At 47.1% G+C, this 21334-nt stretch overlaps 2 protein-coding genes across 3 annotated transcripts; both read left to right on the top strand.

Moving 5' to 3' along the window:
* The first annotated feature begins 823 nt into the window (after window positions 1–823).
* LOC117042080 (cholinesterase-like) lies at window positions 824–9332 on the top strand. Of its 2 annotated transcripts, XM_033141542.1 has the most exons (5): window positions 824–925; window positions 4082–5582; window positions 6540–6685; window positions 7418–7506; window positions 8396–9332. In XM_033141542.1, the coding sequence occupies exons 2-4, from the start codon at window positions 4090–4092 to the stop codon at window positions 7486–7488; spliced, it is 1710 nt and encodes a 569-aa protein (XP_032997433.1). In that variant the 5' UTR covers window positions 824–925; window positions 4082–4089; the 3' UTR covers window positions 7489–7506; window positions 8396–9332. The 2 variants fall into 2 exon arrangements, with proteins under 2 accessions (XP_032997433.1, XP_032997434.1); XM_033141543.1 differs by lacking the exon at window positions 7418–7506.
* A 1932-nt stretch (window positions 9333–11264) lies between these two features.
* Window positions 11265–17668, top strand: LOC117042079 (cholinesterase-like). Its single transcript, XM_033141541.1, has 4 exons — window positions 11265–11368; window positions 12376–13858; window positions 15607–15773; window positions 17453–17668. The coding sequence occupies exons 2-4, from the start codon at window positions 12387–12389 to the stop codon at window positions 17518–17520; spliced, it is 1707 nt and encodes a 568-aa protein (XP_032997432.1). The 5' UTR covers window positions 11265–11368; window positions 12376–12386; the 3' UTR covers window positions 17521–17668.
* Window positions 17669–21334: the final 3666 nt, after the last annotated feature.

The following is a 21334-nucleotide window of genomic DNA, read 5'->3' as shown; positions in this document are numbered from 1 at the left end:
GTTCAGGAACCCTTCTCTTCTGAGCGCTGTGAGTTTGCAGATCTCCCTTCAAACTCCATATCAAAGTAAGTCTCTGTTTCCCAGCGTCTTTGATCCCAGCACTGGACTTCTACCTTGTCAGTACAAGGCTGTGGATACGGGAGAATCAAGACTGTTTTGGGATGCTGATGCTGTGAACCCCTCCATCGTAGGCTCAGGTTGTGTCCCTTCCAACTCTCCAGTTCTATGATTCCAGGATTCTAATGATACATGTAAATAAACCATACATCATAAAGACACCACAGTCTCTGCTTGACCTCACTTCCGAAAGGAAACACGAACCCTGGGTCGGCGCCCGAAACCCCTGGAACCTTGCACTGCTTCGAGATTGGGGTGGCATGCAACAATATTTAAAATAAAAAAATTAAGATACACTCCTATGAACATACGAGTCTTCCATATCAAGCCCCAGGGGCATCTAGTTCTACATCCTGTTCTCACTTGTGGCCAACCAGATGCCCCAAAGTAGGACCTGAGCACAAGAATGCTCTCCCCACCTGGTATTCAGAGTCCCACTGCCCCCATTGGTGTGGGGGACGGACAGCATAGTCATCATTCCCCTGATAGCCTTAGACAGGGACTCTTCTTCCCCCAAAGCCACAAGGTTGCATATCAGGGATTGGGAATCTATCACACTGTATCAAAGCAAAGCCACCTAGTCATGGACTTCCACCTTGTCAATCTTCTAGCATCCTCCCACTCTTTGGACAGAGCCCGAGAGGTCAATGCTCTTTTCAGTTAGCACAGTTACAGGTAGGTAGCCGTGTTGGTCTGCCATAGTCAAAACAAAATTGCAGGGATCACACTGGTCACTTCTGCATTTTGTTTCCCCCTTTGGCCTGAGCTGGGATCAGGAGTGGAAAACAACTCATTAAGGAGACGGGAGGTGAGTCCTTACAATTAGGAAAATCCATTTGCTTTTGAAGAATTGATTTGGATTTAGACTTCCTAGGCTTGCATGCATCTAATTCTGAAACAATGTCAGTGGTTGACTGTTCAAGTCTGTTGCAGGAATCTATGCAATTCCTGTATTTAAGGCAACCCTGGCTGATCTTATCCTTGGACTGCTGTTTCTCTGAACTACAACAGCTACACATAGCTTTAACCCAAGCCTTTGGGGTGTGGGTGTGAGAAAGGGGAAAGCGGGCTGTGATGCCCATTCTGTCATTTAGGACCCAGAAGCCCTCCCCTCTTTGCAGGTTTTCCAAAGGTCTAGTGACTTGCTCCTGAATTATTTTGCTTCAGGTGGGTGATTTAGGTTGCACTCCAAATCGCACTTACTAGGAAGTAAGTGTCACCAATCCCAGAGGATCTTACTTCTGAACAGGGATGGTGAGTCTGTCCATATCAGTTTCTCTCTGGTTCTCATTTTTCCAACCATAAATTCGGTGCTCCACATTTTGCACCCATTTGCATTTATAAAGACATTGCCACAGAAATTAAGTAGCAGTATAGTAGGAATTATGGGACCCAGGTGGCGCTGTGGGTTAAACCGCAGAGTCTAGGGCTTGCTGATCAGAAGGTCGGCGGTTTGAATCCCTGCCATGGGGTGAGCTCCCGTTGCTCGGTCCCAGCTCCTGCCCACCTAGCAGTTCGAAAGCACGTCAGAATGCAAGTAGATAAATAGGGACCGCTCCAGCGGGAAGGAAAATGGCGTTTCTGTGCGCTGCTCTGGTTCTCCAGAAGCGGCTTTGTTATGCTGGCCACATGACCTGGAAGCTGTCTGCGGACAAACGCCGGCTCCCTTGGCCTATAGAGTGAGATGAGTGCCGCAACCCCAGAGTCGGACATGACTGGACCTGATGGTCAGGGGTCCCTTTACCTGAGAGCCAGTGTGGTGTAGTGGTTAAGAGCGGTAGACTCGTTATCTGGGGAACCGGGTTCGCGTCTCCACTCCTCCACATGCAGCTGCTGGGTGACCTTGGGCTAGTCACACTTCTTTGAAGTCTCTCAGCCCCACTCACCTCACAGAGTGTTTGTTGTGGGGGAGGAAGGGAAAGGAGAATGTTAGCCGCTTTGAGACTCCTTCGGGTAGTGAAAAGCGGGATATCAAATCCAAACTCTTCTTCTTCTTCTTCTTTAGTAGGAATTTCTCATAATATATATATATTTTTATAAGCAGTTTTGACTGATTAACATTTTTTGGGGAAAACAATTTGCCTAATATAATGCATTTTTTAATGCTATTTTCACTAAGATCCTCACTCTTCCTTCCACTTTCCACTAATACATCCATTTATGTAAGCATCGTTGAGTTAGATAACTACCACAAAATTCAGACAAGTGCAAATTTCAAAGAATAGCCGTGTTTCAACTTTAAATGCATACTGGATAGATAGAATTTCTCCTCCATTCCTAAGAAATGGGTCCCAGCAACATCCCTGTGATATGGCAAAGGCTGCAGTCCTAACCATGTCTAGTCAGGAGTAAGTCCTATTGAATTAATGTGGCTTATGCCCAGGTACAGCTTTCAACTATGTAAGTTTAGTCAAAAGTAAGTACAGCTGAGTTTCCAGGGGCATTTTACCATCAGACAGCCTAGTATGTTCCCGTGACATACCATAAGTCCTGGACGAAAAATGTTAATGAAGGCTCTCTATTACCTACCCACCATCAGCCTCTGTTTCTGGGAAGAGCCTTGTTCTGGAAAAAGAACTGTTGCTTTAAGAAACATTGGGAACCCTACAGAAAGCAAAACAGCAACTGCATCAAGGGAACACACCGAGTCAGAACTCAAACTTGTGGATAGATGTACAAGGCAATCCCTGTGCATGCTTACTCAGGGATAAGTTTCACTGCATTTGGTGGAGCTTGTATCAACTTAAACAAGTTATATTAAGAGTTATGGAATCCAAAGGACATTTCCAAAAGGGGAGTTGAAACCTTCACTGGCGTAGGAAGGGCGGGGCATAGGGGGCGGGGCGCCCCGGGCAGCATGATCCCGGTAGGGTTCCATCTTGGCTGCCCTCCACGCTGTGTGCCCCACCCCTGCCTGCTTCCCGCGCCCGGTGCCGGAGCATGAAGCTCCGCCACTGGAAACCTTGCAATATTCAATGGTCTTTTGATCTGCAGTGAAAGCATTAAATTAATCACCGCCACCTGATGCACTTCCAAGCATGTTTGCATCTCTGCTGCAATTTAGGGGGGAAACAGGTACATAGACATACATAAAGAATGTAGAAACGAGTGTGCAGAAGATCCTATGTTCAGCCCTTGACATCTCCAGAGTACTGAACTCTGTGCTGGTTTGAGGGTAGCAGCCCTTCTATTTGGGAATGGAATGAAGACCACAAGCAAAAGCTGGGAAAATGCAAGTTGGATCCTGCTGCAATGTATAGTGTTGCTAGGTTGCTAGGTTCTGCACAGCAGCGCTCGAGATTTATAGAAGGATGACCCGTGCCACAAATCAGTTATAATGAACACACCAGAGTGCTCTGTAAATGATAGTTAAAGACTTCACTATATCAACCATTTGTGCTCTTCTACGCCCACCCAGTGTTCCTGACCCTTCTTTTGGATACTTTTAGCTTCTTTAATTTTTATAGGCCTGTATAATCACCTTGTGTTTTAATACCTTTTAGCTTTCTAAAGCATTTTCAGATTTTAAATGCTGGTCTATGACCGCAATAAAGATTGTATTGTATTGTAGAAATGAGTGGTTAAATTTGATTCCTAGACAGAAAAAATGGACTATAGGGCAGGAAATGGCTAGAGTAACTAGTCTCCCAAACCTCATGAATAGCTGAGCTTTGGAACACATAAACCTGGAGAAAATGTGTTAAATTCGTTTGATTTTCCACCTTTCTAACAATGTACAGTACCGGTAAACGGAGCCCAGCGCTGAGTCAACTCAGGTTGCTAAGTGAGGGACCTCATGGCTTGTTTGCAGAAGGCATTCAAGGTCCATGATCTGTGTTTCCCTTGTGGGACTTTAGGGAAGAACCGCAGAGCAGGGCTTGATGTGAGCAGGCCAGAGCAGCGGATCATTGAGAGAGAAATGACCTGCTTTTTATTGAATGTAACTTTTTAAATCCCCTTCTAGCTGCTGCAATGCCTGGTATCCTCTCTTCACTCCCCTACATCCTCATTCTCCTCCTTTTTTCACCTGCTTCTGGTTCTGCCCCTGGCGATGACACCATGGTGGTCACCAAAAGTGGCCCCATCAAGGGCAAGCATGTTCCAGCTGGCTCCGGCTCTGTGACGGCTTACCTGGGCATCCCCTATGCCGAGCCCCCTGTGGGGAAATTGCGTTTCCAGAAGCCCCTTCCACATCAGCCATGGAGCCAAGTCTTGGAAGCCACCAGCTATGGCAACTCTTGCCCCCAGCCTGTTATTTCTGGCATCCTTGATGCAGCTATATGGGCACCCAATACGCCACTGTCAGAAGACTGCCTCTTTCTCAACACCTGGGTTCCCCACCCGCGCCCCTCTGCACCAGCCCCTGTCCTTGTTTTCATTCACGGAGGGGGATTTTTCGCTGGGACATCTTCCCTGGACGTGTACAAAGGGGCATCCTTAGCCTCTACCGAGAGAGTCATAGTTGTTAGCATGAATTATCGCCTGGGGATGCTAGGCTTCCTCTCCATGCCACCAGCAGCTCCAGGAAATTTGGGCTTGCTAGACCAACAGCTGGCTTTGAGATGGGTCAATGAGAATGCCGCCGCCTTTGGAGGAGATCCGACTCGGGTGACCATATTTGGCCACAGCGCTGGTGCAGCATCGGTGGGTTTCCACCTCCTTTCACCAGGCAGCCAGCCCCTTTTTGCCCAAGCTGTGATTCAGAGTGGATCTCCCAATGCCATCTGGGCTTGGATGAGTCCTGAGGAAGCCAAGCAACAATCCCTCGCTATCGCCCGGCTGCTGGGCTGTGCTGCTGGCGACGACAGCGCTGTGATGAGCTGCCTACAGGCGAAAGATGCCACAGAATTCTCTCCACAGGAAATGCTCTTCCTTGAGAAAAGCAAGTATCTTATCGATCTTCCTGTGATACCAACAACAGATGGAGATTTCCTGCCTGATGACCCTCAGAAGCTTCTGGAGCCTGGGCACATCAAGATCAAGCCAATTCTCATTGGTTTTACCTCCGACGAAGGCTCCACCTTTCTGCCGTTTAGTTTTCCTGGCATCGAGCGCCACCAGTTCACTCAGGACATACTTATGAAAGGGATACGGATGGGAATACGAAATGCGACAGAAGAAGTTGTCCAGGCTGTGGCACTGGAGTACAGCAAGGAAGGCCAGGATCCAGCTGGGTACCACAGGGCCTTGTCACAGTCCTTTGGCGATTACTTCTTTGCGTGCCCAATGGATGAATTCGCTAAGAAGCTGGCAGAAGCTGGAAGCCCTGTGTACACTTACTACTTCAAGCACCACACCTCAGGCTCTGTTTGGCCTGAGTGGATTGGGGCACCCCATGGTGCTGAGCTGCCTTACTTGTTTGGAACCCTTGAGAAAGTGTTGGACGTCAACCAAACTTACACAGAAGCTGAGGCTGATCTGAGCCGCAGGGTGATGCGATACTGGGCAGAGTTTTCCAGAAGTGGGTAAGGCATTACCTTTTCCTCTCTTGCCCTTCACCTTTATACAGAAGGCAAGCCCTTTCAACCCTCAAAGCTACCTTCCCCAACCTGATACCCTCCAATATGTTTTTGACTGCCATTCCTACTATGCCTATTGAACATGGAGCTGGTGGGAGTTGTAACTGAGAACATTTGGAGATCACCAGGTTTCGGAAGTGTAAATGAGATCATAGAATCATAGTGTTGTACGGCTGGAACCTTATTTCTTCAAATAATAGCCAAATGCAGGATTAAAAGAGAATTAGAGAGTAAACATTTTATTGCTGAGCAATAAAGGTCCAGTGAGTCACCTCCAAAAGTCTGGACATCAATCACAGGTGTCCTTCAAAGGTTACATATTCATATATTGTATTAAGCATCAAGCCAATGAGCGGTTAACAGCATATAACAGCACCCCTTGAACGGGACGCTATACTTCTGTTTATGTAGCCTAGAATAGCATTAGCGTTTCTTTGTGTGCTGCTGTTGACTCATGTTAAGCTTGCAGTTGACTAAGACCCATAGATCCTTTTCACATGCACTGCTACTAAGCCAAGTGTCCCCATCTTATATTTGCTCATCTGGTTCTTCCTGCCTAAGTGCAGAACCTTACATTTGTCCCTGTTGAAATTCATTTTGTTAGCTTGGGCCCAGTTCTCCAATCTGTCAAGGCCATTTTGAATTCTGATCATGTCTTCCGTGGCATTAGCTAACCCTCCCAGTTTGGTGTCATCTGCAAATCTGATGAGGTCCAAATGTGTTCCTGTGAATATCTGGCCTTCAGAATTCTCCAGCTCTCACTGGCTCTGTTTTGCTCCTCAAGTGTTTTTTGCCTGTCTGGGATATATCCCCCAAACTCTGATAATGCCTTTTGCCTGGATGGAAGATGGAGAGCAGTATATTGGTGTTTAGAGCTATATATTTGTTTTACATCCTCTGCAGGAAGCCAATGGGGTCAGCTGCCAGTGAGGTAGAGTGGCCGCTCTATAATGGCACACAGCAGAACTTCTTCTACCTAAGCACTGAGCCAACTCAGGTTGTGGACAAGTCACCTGTGCAACACTGCACTTTCTTCAATGCACTGACAAGTGAGCTCTGTTCTTTGCCTTGCAGTATGGGTGTGTGTGGACTGCGGTGGGGGCTAAGACCTCATAAGACAAATGCTTCTAATGACTGTACTGTAACTGACATCACCTATTGAGAGCCAGTGTGGTGTAGTGATTAAGAGCAGTGTACTTGTAATCTGGTGAACTGGGTTCATGTCCCTGCTCCTCCACATGCAGCTGCTGGGTGACCTTGGGCTAGTCACACTTCTTTGAAGTCTCTCAGCCCCACTCACCTCACAGAGTGTTTGTTGTGGGGGAGGAAGGGAAAGGAGAATGTTAGCCGCTTTGAGACTCCTTCGGGTAGTGATAAAGCGGGATATCAAATCCAAACTCTTCCTCCTCCTCCTCCTGAAAGGAGATGCTACTGTCTTCAGGCTTCTAGAACAGGGGTGCAATGACATGGGTACCCATGGGTGTAATCTCTACCCCTGCATCCTTTGGCCATAAGATGGTAAATGAGGTTACCTTTTGTCCTGTGAAAAGCCAAGAACTGAAGGAGGAAGTTGGAAGATTGAGACTCTTTCCCACTTCCTCTCTCATTTCTATGAGAAGAAACCAGAGCTGTTGTAGTGGCCATGGCACTCGCTCAAAAATCCAGACTTGGATATATGCCTAAATAGGTCGGTGACCCCTGTTCCAGAGTCTTCAACATTTCATTTCCAGATTCAAACTTTCCCCCAGCTTTCTTTCTTTCTGCTTCCCCTTCTTCTACAGACAAATTGAAAGAGGATTCTGCTGCTTCACACAAGGAAGAGGACGGGAAAAAGGAACCCACAACCCAATAGAGGGAATCTCCATGAAAGGTCATTAGGACTACAGAGGAAATGTTGGGGCTGGGGAGTATAGAAAGATGAATGAATGAACAGAGAATGAATGGGTAGACCACACCGAGCAGTTGAGAGGAGGACATTTTCTCCCCTCTCTGTCATCTGGCTTAATGGTTTGTATGGCCCACAGCTAAAATGGCTTCCTTCTGCAACCTGTGCCTGGATCCATGTTTTAAATGCGAACATGAACATCTGTCCATTTCCCCACATCAGGAAGGCTTTGTGCTGCAGCCCAAAGGGAGCTGAAGTAGACAAGTGCTTTCTCCAGTTACCCTCTTCTTCAGCTGTCCACATTTCCACATGCTGAGATGTGGGTGGTACTGTGGTCTAAACCAACAAGCCTCTTGGGCTTGCCGATCAGAAGGTTGGCAGTTTGAATCCCCACGATGGAGTGAGCTCTTGTTGTTCTGTCCCAGCTCCTGCCAATCTAGTAGTTCGAAAGCACACCAGTGCAAGTAGATAAATAGGTACTGCTGCGACGGGAAGGTAAACGGCGTTTCTGTGTGCTCTGCTTTCTGTCACGGTGTCCTGTTGCGCCAGAAGTGGTTTAGTCCTGCTGGCCACAGGATCCAAAAAAAGCCGTCTGCGGACAAATGCCGGTTCCCTTGGCCACACCCCATAGTCTGATTCTGCAGGACTTAACCATCCAGGGGTCCTTTACCTTTGCCTTTACCTTACATTTACACATCAATTTGAGATATATATCCTCATGAAAATTCATCAGCATTATAGTGCTAATTTATTCGAATACACTTTTTTTGTCTACAGTTTTGCCTAACACACACATTTTTTTTTTTGCTAAACGTATTTCTCTCATTCATGCCTATATTGCAATCTGACCAAACCACACTCATCTTTTCAACAGGTGTTGCTTGACTTTGTGTCCCTCAAGAATAAAGCATTATTACCAAGTGTCCTAGAAGAAAACCTGACAAGATATTCTCGGGACTTCCATGCTGATAAAGGCCCACTGCTTCCTGTGACCTTAACACGCCCACAACCAATTGAAAACACACCTTTTATGCGTCTGCAAAATTTCAAACTTCTAGCAAAGTAACTGTTCTGCCATTTTGAGAAGTGGGTTTCGAGCTCTTCGGCAGATGTGGATTCCTGAAACATCTCATATATATTTCCTTTTGATATTAGCAAAGTTTAAGTTACTTTGGCTTTGGTCCTGATGAGTGATAGTTTGATTCCTGTAGTTCAAAGCTAACAGCTTCATTCTTCCACCTGTTCCCCCCAAATAATAATCACAATACACACCACAATGCCATGCCCCTCTCACAGTAAGATAACCTTCAGGCTTCAGGAAACAAAGACCACCAGTTTAGCCATTTCTCACTAGGGTTATATTCTTTCACCAACCAACGGAACAAAGTAAATGACATAGGAAATAGACAGGAAGTTGTGGGAAAGAGATGATAGAACAAATCCATGTCAGTGTTATAAGAAATTGCTCAACCCCTTTCCTCTCCTTTAGGATGCGTTGGCTAAAATGAGTACAAACCCACTCGATTTTCAATGGTTAGCTAGCTCTCCAAACTCCAGTAATAATCTCTACACCCTCAAGGAACCAAAACGTGCTTCACTTCAGGACACAGATTCCCCCTTCCCTCCCTTTCTTACTTTACTTTCAGTGTGAGTTCTGTGGCAATATTGTCACACCCACTTTCTGTAGACTTTTGTGAATTGTTGGTGTGGCAAGAGTTCCTGCCTGCCTATAGGGTAATTTTGCTGTCTGAAGCGGCACCCATATATCCTGAAACTTTCATTTCATGTAATAAACCAGTCTTTCTTTGCTCCTCTTGTGTATGAGTTTTCTTGCGGGGAAAAGGTTAACACATATTCACGCCAGAACTCTAGCAAAAAGATCCTGAAATCCTTTGGGCTTAATATTGGGAGTCTGCATAGAAGACATGTGGCTGTTGGGCACGCCTGTGGTTGCAGGCAAAGGAAAACACTTCACATCCACCACCATGATGTCTGATGCCAGGTGATTTAGAATTGGGTCCAGCCTGGCTGGTTTCCCTATCCTTGAGGCAGATGTGCGAAAGAACTGGGGTGTACCAGGGAGAGAACCTAAAAAAACCAAACAGCAACTCACATTTTCCTAGAAAACACAGAATGTGTTCAAAGCCAAGGCCTGGAAGGTGAATGGACTGCAGCTTCTTTGCTGAAAGAACCCCAAGGTCAGCAAACAGAGCTGTCCTGTTTGTGCTGGTTGTGAGTTGAGGACCCGCCACCTGCGTAGAGATAAATAAGACACAAGGACACATGTATTTCAGGTTAATGGGCTAAATAAGGCCACAACTTTATTGGTTACAGCATGTATTGGCTTAGGCATTGGATCAAACAATCTATACACGACCCCATCCTGCTCAGCGGGGTGGGGGGTGTCATTCAAGGGTTAACAGCTAGTGGGAGGAGCTTGTTGATGCAAATACAACTGGAAGCTTCCCCAGATGTCATCGGGGGTCGTGCCATGCCCCTAGCCACTAGCAGGGCATCGGACAGGATCCACGACTGTCAGATTCCTTTAACGGACTACCCAAACAAGGGGGAGGTAGGTGATGGCCACAACCTGCCCTCCAACACACCACACATATTCCAATGCCTAACCACCAATACCTGAAAAGTTGTGAGGCTGGTGCCAATTTGCCAAATGGATAAAATTCCTACCGGGCCCCCTGGGCAACCAAGGCAACCAACGAAAGTCCATAGCAATGTCAAAAGCAAAGAAATGACCTAAAGGGTGGGCGGGCTGGTGATCCGTTGAAAACAGGAAGCCGAATGGGACCCCGGTGCTGCCACGGCCGCTTAAAAGTAAATGTAAAGGTACCCCTGACCATTAAGTCCAGTCACGGATGACTCTGGGGTTGCAGCGCTCATCTCGTTCTATGGGTAAAGGGAGCCCACGTTTGTCCGCAGACAGCTTCCGAGTCATGTGGCTAGCATGACTAGGCCGCTTCTGGCGAACCAGAGCAGTGAACGGAAACGCCGTTTACCTTCCTGCCGGAGCGGTACCTATTTATCTACTTGCACTTTGACGTGCTTTCGAACTGCTTGGTGGGCAGGAGCTGGGACCGAACAATGGGAGCTCACCCTGTCGCGGGGATTCTAACTGCCAACCTTCTGATCGGCAAGCCCTAGGCTCAGTCGTTTAGACCACAGTGCCACCTGTGTCCCCCGCGGCTGCTTAAATGCAGCTGAACCCCACCCCCAAGCCAACCCCCAAGCCGGAACATTCTAGATTAGAATCTATTTGTGTATTAATCCCTATTTTCTTAACCTCTTGCTGATCCACTAGTTGTTGGTTGAATACATCTCACTGCCTGCACATGCCTTAGGAATGGGTGTATACTGTTGGAAAGCTGCTTCTCAAAAATCCAAACTGGAGTTCCAGGTAGCTCTTTCCCTGTACTTGTGGACACTTGTATTGCTCCATGGCCAAAGGACAGAAGGATTGTAATACCTTTGGGCTGAATCCTTTTAAGTTCTATTCAGAGTAGACACATGGAAATCAATGGTCCTATCATAGTCTTGTCCTTTATGCCTTATTTTGGAGGCAGCCCTTTGTCTTGTCCCCTGAACCTTCTCTCAATTTATGTAAAAGCAAAGTCTCTCTGACCCCTGGCCTACATTTGGATCCTGCCAAGGTGTAGCCTCCTCCCACTGGGTGAGCAAAGCCAGTCGGTCATTGACTTTTGCTTACGTACAGATGGGCAGATGCTTTCTGCCCAGGAGTTTTTCATACGAGAGTCTGGATCCTCAGCAGTACCTAACTTTCCTCTTCAGAGTGATCTGCAGGGGATACTGAGGAGCAGGAAAACCCATCAGGGTGAGTCTATAAGGAACAGAAATGTGATGTGAGCTGGCCATGGGGGATAACTCAGAACATTACCCAAAGTTGAAATCACAACAACTCTAGATCACAAATCAGAGTGTCTCTTAAAATGGATGAGAATGGGGAAATGTTCTCTGGAGATCAGAAACTTGTGTTCTAGCAGTGTCAATGTTGTTGCTGTTTTTACCTTTTTTGGGGTTGGGTTTGTCTTTGGCAATTTCAATGATAACCCCTTCTGCCAAGCTGTACAACAATAGATCTGGAGAAACCTCATTCGTGGAATAGCTGAAGCACAGTTTGGAGATGCTTTGAGTATCCAGGTGTTCATGCCCCAGGAGATTTGAGCAAGGTGAAGAGCCAATGTGGTGTAGTGGTTAAGAATGGTAGACTCGTAATCTGGGGAACCGGGTTCGTGTCTCCACTCCTCCACATGCAGCTGCTGGGTGACCTTGGGCTAGTCACACTTCTTTGAAGTCTCTCCGCCCCACTCACCTCACAGAGTGTTTGTTGTGGGGGAGGAAGGGAAAGGAGAATGTTAGCCGCTTTGAGACTCCTTCGGGTAGTGAAAAGCGGGATATCAAATCCAAACTCTTCTTCTTCTCTTCTACTTCTTAATGTCTCCATTTAAGGTGTAGCTGTTAGGACAGATGTGCATGATCGAGAGATGTGATGTACCCAGTTACCTGCTGCATTCATAATTTAGAGGAACCAAAACTTCTGTTAAATAAAATAGGAATTAATAACTATACAGTATATGCTTAGGATGGCACAGGGACTAGAAACCATCAAAATATCAGGAAAAACTGGACAGTGTCCCCTGGCACCTTAAAGAGTTTTAATTGTGGTATATGTTGTTTTGTAGGCAGGGACATACAAAAAACAGATTTGTTTGATACTGACCCTTCCATTTGGGTTTCTTCTTGTATTCAACCTTGGTTGCATTATTCTAATGTCCCATATTCTAATGTTTCCCACCCCACCCCTATTTCTGAATCGTTCAGCTGCAGCTGCTATGCTTCATTTTCGGACTTCAGCCTCCTCCTTCTGTCTCCTGCTCTTCCTCCTGGCTTCCAGCTTTGCCTCTGATGATGATACTGTGGTGGTCACCAGCAGCGGTCCCATTAAAGGCAAAAGACTCCCGGCTGGCTCTGGCTCTGTGACCGCCTACCTGGGCATCCCCTATGCTGAGCCCCCCATAGGAAAACTGCGTTTCCAGAAGCCGGTTCCACATCAGCCATGGAGCCAGGTATTGGAGACCACCAGCTTTGGCAACTCTTGCCCTCAGTTAAACATCGAACAAATGCCATTTGCAGAGCTATTTAGTGCTAACACACCACTTTCAGAGGACTGCCTCTTCCTCAACATCTGGGTGCCCCACCCATGGCCAGTCACACCAGTGCCCATCCTCCTTTGGATCTACGGTGGGGGTTTTACCATTGGCACAGCCTCTTTGGATATGTACAATGGGGCCTTGTTAGCAGCTACAGAGAATGTCATTGTGGCCTCCATGAATTACCGCCTGGGCGGTCTGGGTTTCCTGTACCTGCCGCCAGATGCCCCAGGAAACGTTGGCTTGTGGGACCAACATCTGGCTCTGAAGTGGGTGAGTGAGAACGCAGCTGTGTTTGGCGGTGATGCGGCCCGGATAACTCTCTTTGGCGAAAGTGCTGGAGGAGCCGCAGTTGGTTTCCACCTGCTGTCACCGGCCAGCCAACCCCTTTTTGCCCGTGCTGTGCTTCAGAGTGGAGTTCCCAATGCTCCCTGGGGTTGGAAGAATCCTGAAAATGCCATAAGAGATTCAGTGATAGTGAGTAGCCTCATGGGGTGCCCTAAAGCTAACCACAGTGTTATGGTAAGCTGCCTACAGGGGAAGGAAATGAACAGCAAAGTGTTTGCTGCCTTGCAAGCTTTCTTCTCATTGACAACGGATGGGGAGTTCCTCCCAGATGATCCCCCAAAGCGGCTGGAGATTGGTCTTGTTCACGGCAAACCCATTCTCATTGGTGTCACTGCTGATGAAGGGTCAACTATGGTATTTTTTATGTATCCTAACATAACATTGAAGGATGGAATACTGACCCAGGAGCAGGCCCTTAAAGCAGTCAATGGAACTTTCAAAGCAGGAGCCAAAGAAGGTATTGACCAGGATGTGTTACAGAAGTACACTGAAGGTAGCCATGGGCCGGAACAATATCGTTTGGCCATGACTCATTATATGGGAGATTACTACTTTGTGTGCCCACTGCTTGAGTTTGCTGAGAAGGTGGGGAAAGATAAGAACCCAGTTTATGTTTACTCCTTTGACCACCGCAGTCCTGGCTCTATTTGGCCTGAATGGGCGGGGACACCCCATGGAGCTGAGGTACCTTACTTGTTTGGAAGCGTGGAATTAGTGTTGCAAACAAACCGTTCGGAGGTGAAGGCCGCCGAAGCCGAATTGAGCCGGCGAGTGATGCGATACTGGGCAGAATTTGCCAGAAGCGGGTAAGGCATTAATCAAACACTTTTGACTCATCTGTGTCATTGTGCTCATCAGTATGCGGATGATACCCAGCTCTACCTCTCTTTCAAATCAGAACCAGTGAAGGCGGTGAATGTCCTGTGTGAGTGCCTGGAGGCGGTTGGAGGATGGATAGCGGCTAACAGATTGAGGTTGAATCCTGACAAGACAGAAGTACTGTTTTGGGGGGACAGGGGGTGGGTGGGTGGGTGTGGAGGACTCCCTGGTCCTGAATGGGGTAGCTGTGCCCCTGAGGGACCAGGTGCGCAGCCTGGGAGTCATTTTGGATGCACAGCTGTCCATGGAGGTGCAGGTTAATTCTGTGTCCAGGGTGGCTGTCTATCAGCTCCATCTGGTACGCAGGCTGAGGCCCTACCTGCTCGCAGACTGTCTTGCCAGAGTGGTGCATGCTCTGGTTATCTCCTGCTTGGACTACTGCAATGCGCTCTACGTGGGACTACCTTTGAAGGTGACCCGGAAACTGCAATTAATCCAGAATGCAGCAGCTAGACTGGTGACTGGGAGTGGCCGTCGGGACAACATAACACCGGTCTTGAAAGACCTACATTGGCTCCCAGTACGTTTCCGAGCACAATTCAAAGTGTTGGTGCTGACCTTTAAAGGCCTAAACGGCCTCGGTCCTGTATACCTGAAGGAGCGTCTCCACCCCCATCATTCAGCCCGGACACTGAGATCCAGCGCCAAGGGCCTTCTGGCGGTTCCCTCACTGTGAGAAGCAAAGCTACAGGGAACCAGGCAGAGGGCCTTCTTGGTAGTGGTGCCCGCCCTGTGGAACGCCCTCCCATCAGAGGTCAAAGAGATAAACAACTACCTGATATTTAGATAATACCTGAAGGCAGCCCTATTTAGGGAAGTTTTTAATCTGTGATGTTTTAATGTATTTTAATATTTGTTGGAAGCCGCCCAGAGTGGCTGGCGAGACCCAGCCAGATGGGCGGGGTACAAATAAATTATTATTATTATTATTATTATTATTATTATTATTATTATTATTATTATCATCATCATCATCATCATCATCACCTTTGTGCAGGTTGTGAATGTGGTTCAGCTTGAATGTTGTGGGTGGTCCACTTCCCAGCATCTTTCCTTTGCTGAAAGGCTTCCATTTTGTGGAGGACGGGTAGGACTCTCTCTGTCCAGTCATTGGGAGTTTTCCTCCCCAGGCCACACCTCTCACTTGCTGGGTTCTGTGCCATCCTTTAGGGCTTTTTCCAGGCTGGAATGTGTCCTTGAAGTGTGATAATATCTCTTCCGTGCCTCGATGGGGAGATCAATGTTTTCATGGCTGGAATGTAGCCTATTGTACAAGGCAAGAGTCACATCCATTGACTGGCTCACTTTTGCCTCTGCCCTCACCCAACACTGGCTCCCGAAAGGTTATGTATGAGGTAATGTGACCTCTGCTCTGAAAGGCGTTCTCCACCTCTGATGTAGTTATCATGGACAATGCCTGACTGCACCTGTGAGTAAGCTTCTATGTGTGATCCTGGGTTGGAGGGCACCATTTTGAGAAACACAGCCATTTTTCCTAGTGAGAATCTGTTGCCCATATACAGGACTGCTGTCAGCAACTGGAATCCTTGCACAGCTGCCCACTTCTGATGTCGGCTATGGGTCAACTTTTATTTCTGGCACAGCTCTCCCGGCAGCACTGGGAGCAGGGTTTGGAGGCTGCGATATGGCTCTGATTTCTTTGCTTCCTCTACAGGAATCCCACTGGGTCCATGGGAGATGAGGCACAGTGGCCTGTCTACAACGCCACAGAGCAGAAGTTCTTCCACATTGGCACAGATGTGGCAGCCCAGCTCAAACGGATGTCGCCTAGCCCACGATGCGATTTCCTGAGCTCCTTGCACTCTAAGGCCACACAAACAGGTGCGGTCAGTGCCCTTTTAGGAAAGGAACCATATGCAGTACCCAGCTCTGGATTGGAATCACAGAACAGAATCAGAGAATTGTAGAGTTGGAACAAACCCCAAGGATCATTTAGCGCAAGCCCCTGCAATACAGGAACAGGCAGGTGGCTCGTGAGGGGATGAGACCCGTGGCCTTGGCGTGATCAGAACCATGCTCCTACTGCAACCACTAGTGAGAAATAAGGAGAAGGGATATCACTGAAAGCAGGCAATACTTCTGTGAGGGCTGCACAAAGAGGTGGCACTGTGGGGCATATGTTCTGGGCCCACACCCCAGGAGAGGGACAACGGACAGGTTCCCTCCCCACCTGCTTCTTTTCTTCACCGTTGCAACCTGCTTGTACACCTCCCTGTCACCCTGGCTCAGACAAGGGGTGGATGCCCCTGTCTGCTTTCCTCTCCATCTGGAGAACAAGCCGGTGGTAGCAATGAGGAGAAAGGTGAATAATACCAGCCGGTGATAATGCTGGAGTGGGAGGTTCACTCGGTAAGAGAAGGGGCCTCATGACGTGTGCTTTGTTCAAGGGTCCTCCGAAACCTGGAACCAGCGCTATCTTCTGTGAGCCCAGAATGTTCTAGAACAAGGCCCAAATATGTCCCTCTCTAAGAAAGATGCAGGTGGCGCTGTGGGTTAAACCACAGAGCCTAGGGCTTGCAGATCAGAAGGTAGGTGGTTCGAATCCCCTTGACAGGGTGAGCTCCCGTTGCTCAGTCCCAGCTCCTGCCCACCTAGCAGTTCGAAAGCACAAAGTGCAAGTAGATAAATAGGTACCGCTCTGGTGGGAAGGTAAATGACGTTTCCATGCGCTGCTCTGGTTCACCAGAAGCAGCTTAGTCATGCTGGCCACATGACCCGGAAGTTGTACATCGGCTCCCTTGGCCAGTAAAGCGAGATGAGTGCCACAACCCCAGAGTCGTCCGTTACTGGACCTACTGGTCAGGGGTCCCTTTACCTTTACCTTAAGAAAGAGGTGCCTCAGCACACCAGGCGCCAATGGCAACTGGCCTTAATGAAACATATTAGAACAGCAAGAACATTAAACAACCCAACGAAACAAAACAAATAGATAAATTATCTTCCACACATTTTTACGAGTCCTTTTCCCTCTAAATTGCCAGCGGCTGCAGGAATGTGAGGAACCGAATTTAAGAATGAAGAAATAAGAAACTGGGAGAACCAAGATTGACAGATCTGTCAATCTTTAGTGGCTACTAGTCAGGGACCACAGGCCAACAACATCTGGAGGGCCACAGGTTCCCCATCTTCTGCTTTTTTTTTTTTAAGGCTTCATCAGTTCCCACACATTCTGGTACAGGAGACATGATGGCTGCATGTTGTGGAAAAGGAAACCTTGTAATCGTCATTGTAGGAGTAGCGGCAATGGTTTTTTGGGGGGCGGGAAAGTAAGGGGGGAAAGGAACACCTGCTTCCCTCAGCTACCTCAGAGAGCTTTGCTCCTGAAGCAGCTTAAGACCCCATATTCAGTGGGGCATGAAGGGTACCATAAAAATGTGGGGAGGGGGATTCTGCTTTTACTTAGAAACAAAGTCAGGAGACTGAGCAATCTCCTGCATGGATAGTTGTTTGACCTTCTGCTGACCAGTTCTTTCCCTCTGTCCCACCTTTGCCTTTCACAGAAAAATCTCCAGAAAGTCCTGATTCATCCGCTTTGGAGAAAGATGCGAACAGTGCAACACAAACTTAGAAAGGCAGAACAGGAAATATCTTGCAGCAAGTGAAAATGGAAGCTCTGAAATGGGGAACATCATGCCTCAGAAACAGTTTCAACTAGGCTGGATCCTTAACACAACTATTCACAACGCAGCTGTTCATTGGGACAAAACTGACTGAAGGAAAAAAACAAACAAACCACCAAATGGTTTGATAGGCAATTAATGAAAATGTAAATTCCGCTCTGGCATTCGGTACTCTGGGCAACTGAGTGCATGAATGGGATCTGCAGGAGACATGGCCTCATTTAGGGTTTCCATCCCCAAGGAGGGAGCCACCTGCATAGAACCACAGAATCAGAGTTGGGTGGGGTCCAAGGGTCATCTAGTCCAACCCCCTGTAATGCAGGAATCTAAATCTAAAGCATCCATGACAGATGGGCTATAGGACTCCTTTATGCTAATGTCAGTCATGCACCCCCTAGGCAGCATGGCCTAGCCTGTGCATTCTGGCGAGGCTCTTCAAACATTCAGTACAAACAGGTAGTGGGTGCTAGAGTGGGACTGAAACTGAAGGGAATGAAGTGAGTACAGCCTCGTTCTCTTAGAGAGCAGCTGCACCATCCCTCTTTCCCGCCATCACATTCATAGGATTTCCCAACCACCACAAGAAGATATCAAGATTAAGGATCCTTGAAGCTTTAGTTCCGTCTGAATTGTTCATTGAACCAACCTAAATGTGTCTATCCTGAAGAAAAAAAAATGCGGATCAGAACACAGGCAGACTTTGGTTTTCACAGTTCACTAAATATTCGGGTTTCAGCTCAGATACATACCAAAATGCATATTAAAAAGGGATGTGCTTAGTTGAAATGTGTAGATAAAGGCAGATTTTGTGAGGAAATATATACGTTCAAAAATAATGCAAGTATGCAAGTGTTTGGTGTGTTGTTGTTGTTGTTGTTCTTAAAAAGAATGACAGGAATGGTAGCTCAATCTATGCAGGTCTTTCCAAGAAGCGAGGTTCCCAGATGTGCTGGGAATGTAACATATTTGGCAGCTGAGCCAAATGCTACTGTGTGACACACTCACTTTGCCATTACTGTTCTTCCTTTGGCCTCTAATTGACCACCCCATTTAAATTACATGATCTATATTTTAAATAGCATGGAAAGAGTTTACCAGGCATTTTAACTGAAATGTTTTCTCAGCAGCATTAAAATTAAAGAAATCCTAGTGACAATCTCCTCCACCTCCAGGCAAGTGACCTATTGGTTAACCAGTGTATCCGTAGAACCAGGCTATCCAGTGCTTATGCTGGAACAGAGACCCAGTAGACGTTCCTATCTTGTTGGACTACATTTGCTATTATCTCTTCCCATTCTCTTCTGGTGGGAGTTGCAGCCGAGCAATAGATGGAGGGTGCGACGAACCTCCACTTCAGACTCTCCCCTCATTACTAAGTGAATTTTTAATCAGGTGTTCTGGGTCAAATTACAATGCACCCCACCTGTCCCTCTGAGGTCCGTCTGTTATTTCAATCCCCTTTTATCTATAATCTGGGGATCCCTTAGTAACGGGAGTTTTCCTTTTTTTTTATGAAGAATTTATTAGCATTTTCATAGCACAACACAGACCCTAACCCACACCTACAAATACATAACAAATACAGATACATATATTGCCAGGATTCTTCTTCTTGTTTATATACCTAAGAAAAAAAAATTTCTATTTTCGAATCTTGACATTTGACTTCCCCTGCCTTTTCACCTTCGGTTTTAAAACTATATTTTACTTCCATAACAACTTTTCTCTAAAAAAAACAAAACAAATAGTTTAACTTCCAATAAAAGTAACACCATTATCTTAATCTTCATGTTCTAGCTTAAATCTTAACAAAGTATTCTTATAAAATCTAAACTTATTTCTTCTGTCCTTTATCATGCTGCTATTAACATAAAATCTCAATATCTCCTTACTTAATCAAGATAGACTTACAATTAATAACCTTCACCCTCCGATTTCAGATACCATAACAAGCCATTTAAATTTTACATTTAGTACTTCACCCCACACCCCCTCTGTCCATTGTCTTTCTCTGTCTTGCGCCGGATCCAATCTTCCAGTTATCTTCTTTTCCCAGATGTCCACAGATCCAGGCAGCATTCACAACAAACTTTGCATCGAGCTTCAGGATATACATCATCTCTTTTCTGGGCTCCTCCGCTTCTTTGTACCATACTTCTTCTTCTTGTAAATATCTTAATTCCTCGTCCCTTGCCCCCGAGCTCCCACCTCGGGGTCTGGATATTGTAAATTTTACCGTTCCGGGACTGCCACCCCCAAAGAACGGTTCCTTTTCCCGGAGTCGCCCAGACATTTCAGACCATCCTTCAAGCATCCCTTCTAACTCTTTGCAAAAGTTTCCTTCCATTGTGTAAAACTTTTGAAAAGCCTCCTCTGTGGAAAGTGGATTTTTCTTATTTATTATCCCACTCAAGACTTTCAATTTCCGATTAAGCAGTTCCAGCCTCAAGACAGTAAGCATTTCTTCCTCCGTTAATCCAGAGTTCAAAACAAGTTCAAACAAAGTCCAGCATGGTGGGGGAGGGGGTGAGTGTCAAATTTCAGTTCCTGTCTCTTCCTCCCTTTGTTTCAATTGTTTCCCACATCAGTCCAAATTTTCCATCGCCATTTTTCTGAAGCCAGAGCGTAAAGACCAAAACTTTAAACGGAGATATTTTCTGCCCACTTAATCCCCAAAGGGAAATCTCAGCAGTCTCAATTTTCAAATTTCAGACACATTATATCCATTGTTGTAGCAGCAGTCACTTAAACTGGTTATTTTCTTTCCTTCTCCCGAAGGGAGGGAGGCAGGCTGCCTTTCCTCTTCCCCCCGGATCGTTCCAAAGGTAAAAAAGTCAGTCAAATACTCACGACCACCGGGTTCTTTCAAATCGTTAATGACAGGTAGAACTTAGACGCTCATCTCGGGATTTGTCGCCACATTTGCATCCCGGTTGGGGCATGTCCCCTATAGCCCGGCTCCGTCGTCCCTTCACCCCCACTCCCCCTTTACAGGGGGAGCGAGGGAAGGGTTCGGAGCCACAACGGGCACAGCCGGGGAGCCCAGTGTGCGGGACGCTCTTCCCGCACCCCACCGGAGCCCCGCTTTGCGGTAGCGGGGCTCCAACCCCCGGGATGGACTGGGCGCCTCGCAGCCGAAGCAGCCCACGACCACCCGCAATGGCGTCGCCGCCGGAAGTCAGTAACGGGAGTTTTCCTGTCCAGCGGCCGTGGCCGGTTATATCCTCTGCTCAGGGCTTCAGGGGTTAAACTCTCCTTTGCCTACAGTTCGGGGTCTCTCCTTATTAGATCCCCTCACTATATCAGTTAGCTAAGCCCTCTTAGCAATTCTGTGGCAATACCAGGGTTTCCGCCCGCTAGCCCCTCCTGAGGGAACTCCAAGACACAAACTATCACCCTTCCGGTTAGTTTTGTCCTTTCCCTGAGTTCACCTCCTCAAGAGCCTATATAACTCGCTGGACCAAATGAACGACAATATTTTCTTAGCTCAACAATAAGAGGTCTTTATTTCTTACAGAACATAACGGTTTCAGTATTGGTTCATAAGCTTAGTTTCATAACAGTGTAAACTCTTTCTTTCAGCAACATATACACATCTTCAACGATCCTAACCTGAACCTAACCTGGCCCCACACCCTCCTTCTTCCAGTCACCACTCCTCATCTCTAACGGCTGCTCCCTCCTTTTAAAGAGCGGAATGTCCCACCTCCCAAGGGGTACCTGCCACTCAAACTGGGGTGCCCATTAACTCCTAAAACACCG

This window comes from Lacerta agilis, chromosome 2 (assembly GCF_009819535.1).
Source record: "Lacerta agilis isolate rLacAgi1 chromosome 2, rLacAgi1.pri, whole genome shotgun sequence".
NCBI classification, from domain to species: domain Eukaryota; kingdom Metazoa; phylum Chordata; class Lepidosauria; order Squamata; family Lacertidae; genus Lacerta; species Lacerta agilis.
Note: the sequence above shows the minus strand (reverse complement) of the source record. Positions and strands in the feature narration are given on the sequence as shown.

Bases quoted from the DNA above. Each gene is read 5' to 3' on its own strand.
- LOC117042080 (XM_033141542.1), top strand. From the start codon at position 4,090: ATGCCTGGTATCCTCTCTTCACTCCCCTACATCCTCATTCTCCTCCTT. The intron at 5,583-6,539 runs GTAAGGCATTAC...CATCCTCTGCAG, and splicing joins GCAGAGTTTTCCAGAAGTGG to GAAGCCAATGGGGTCAGCTG. The intron at 6,686-7,417 runs GTGAGCTCTGTT...CTTCTTCTACAG, and splicing joins TTTCTTCAATGCACTGACAA to ACAAATTGAAAGAGGATTCT.
- LOC117042079 (XM_033141541.1), top strand. From the start codon at position 12,387: ATGCTTCATTTTCGGACTTCAGCCTCCTCCTTCTGTCTCCTGCTCTTC. The intron at 13,859-15,606 runs GTAAGGCATTAA...CTTCCTCTACAG, and splicing joins GCAGAATTTGCCAGAAGCGG to GAATCCCACTGGGTCCATGG. The intron at 15,774-17,452 runs GTGCGGTCAGTG...TGCCTTTCACAG, and splicing joins CTCTAAGGCCACACAAACAG to AAAAATCTCCAGAAAGTCCT.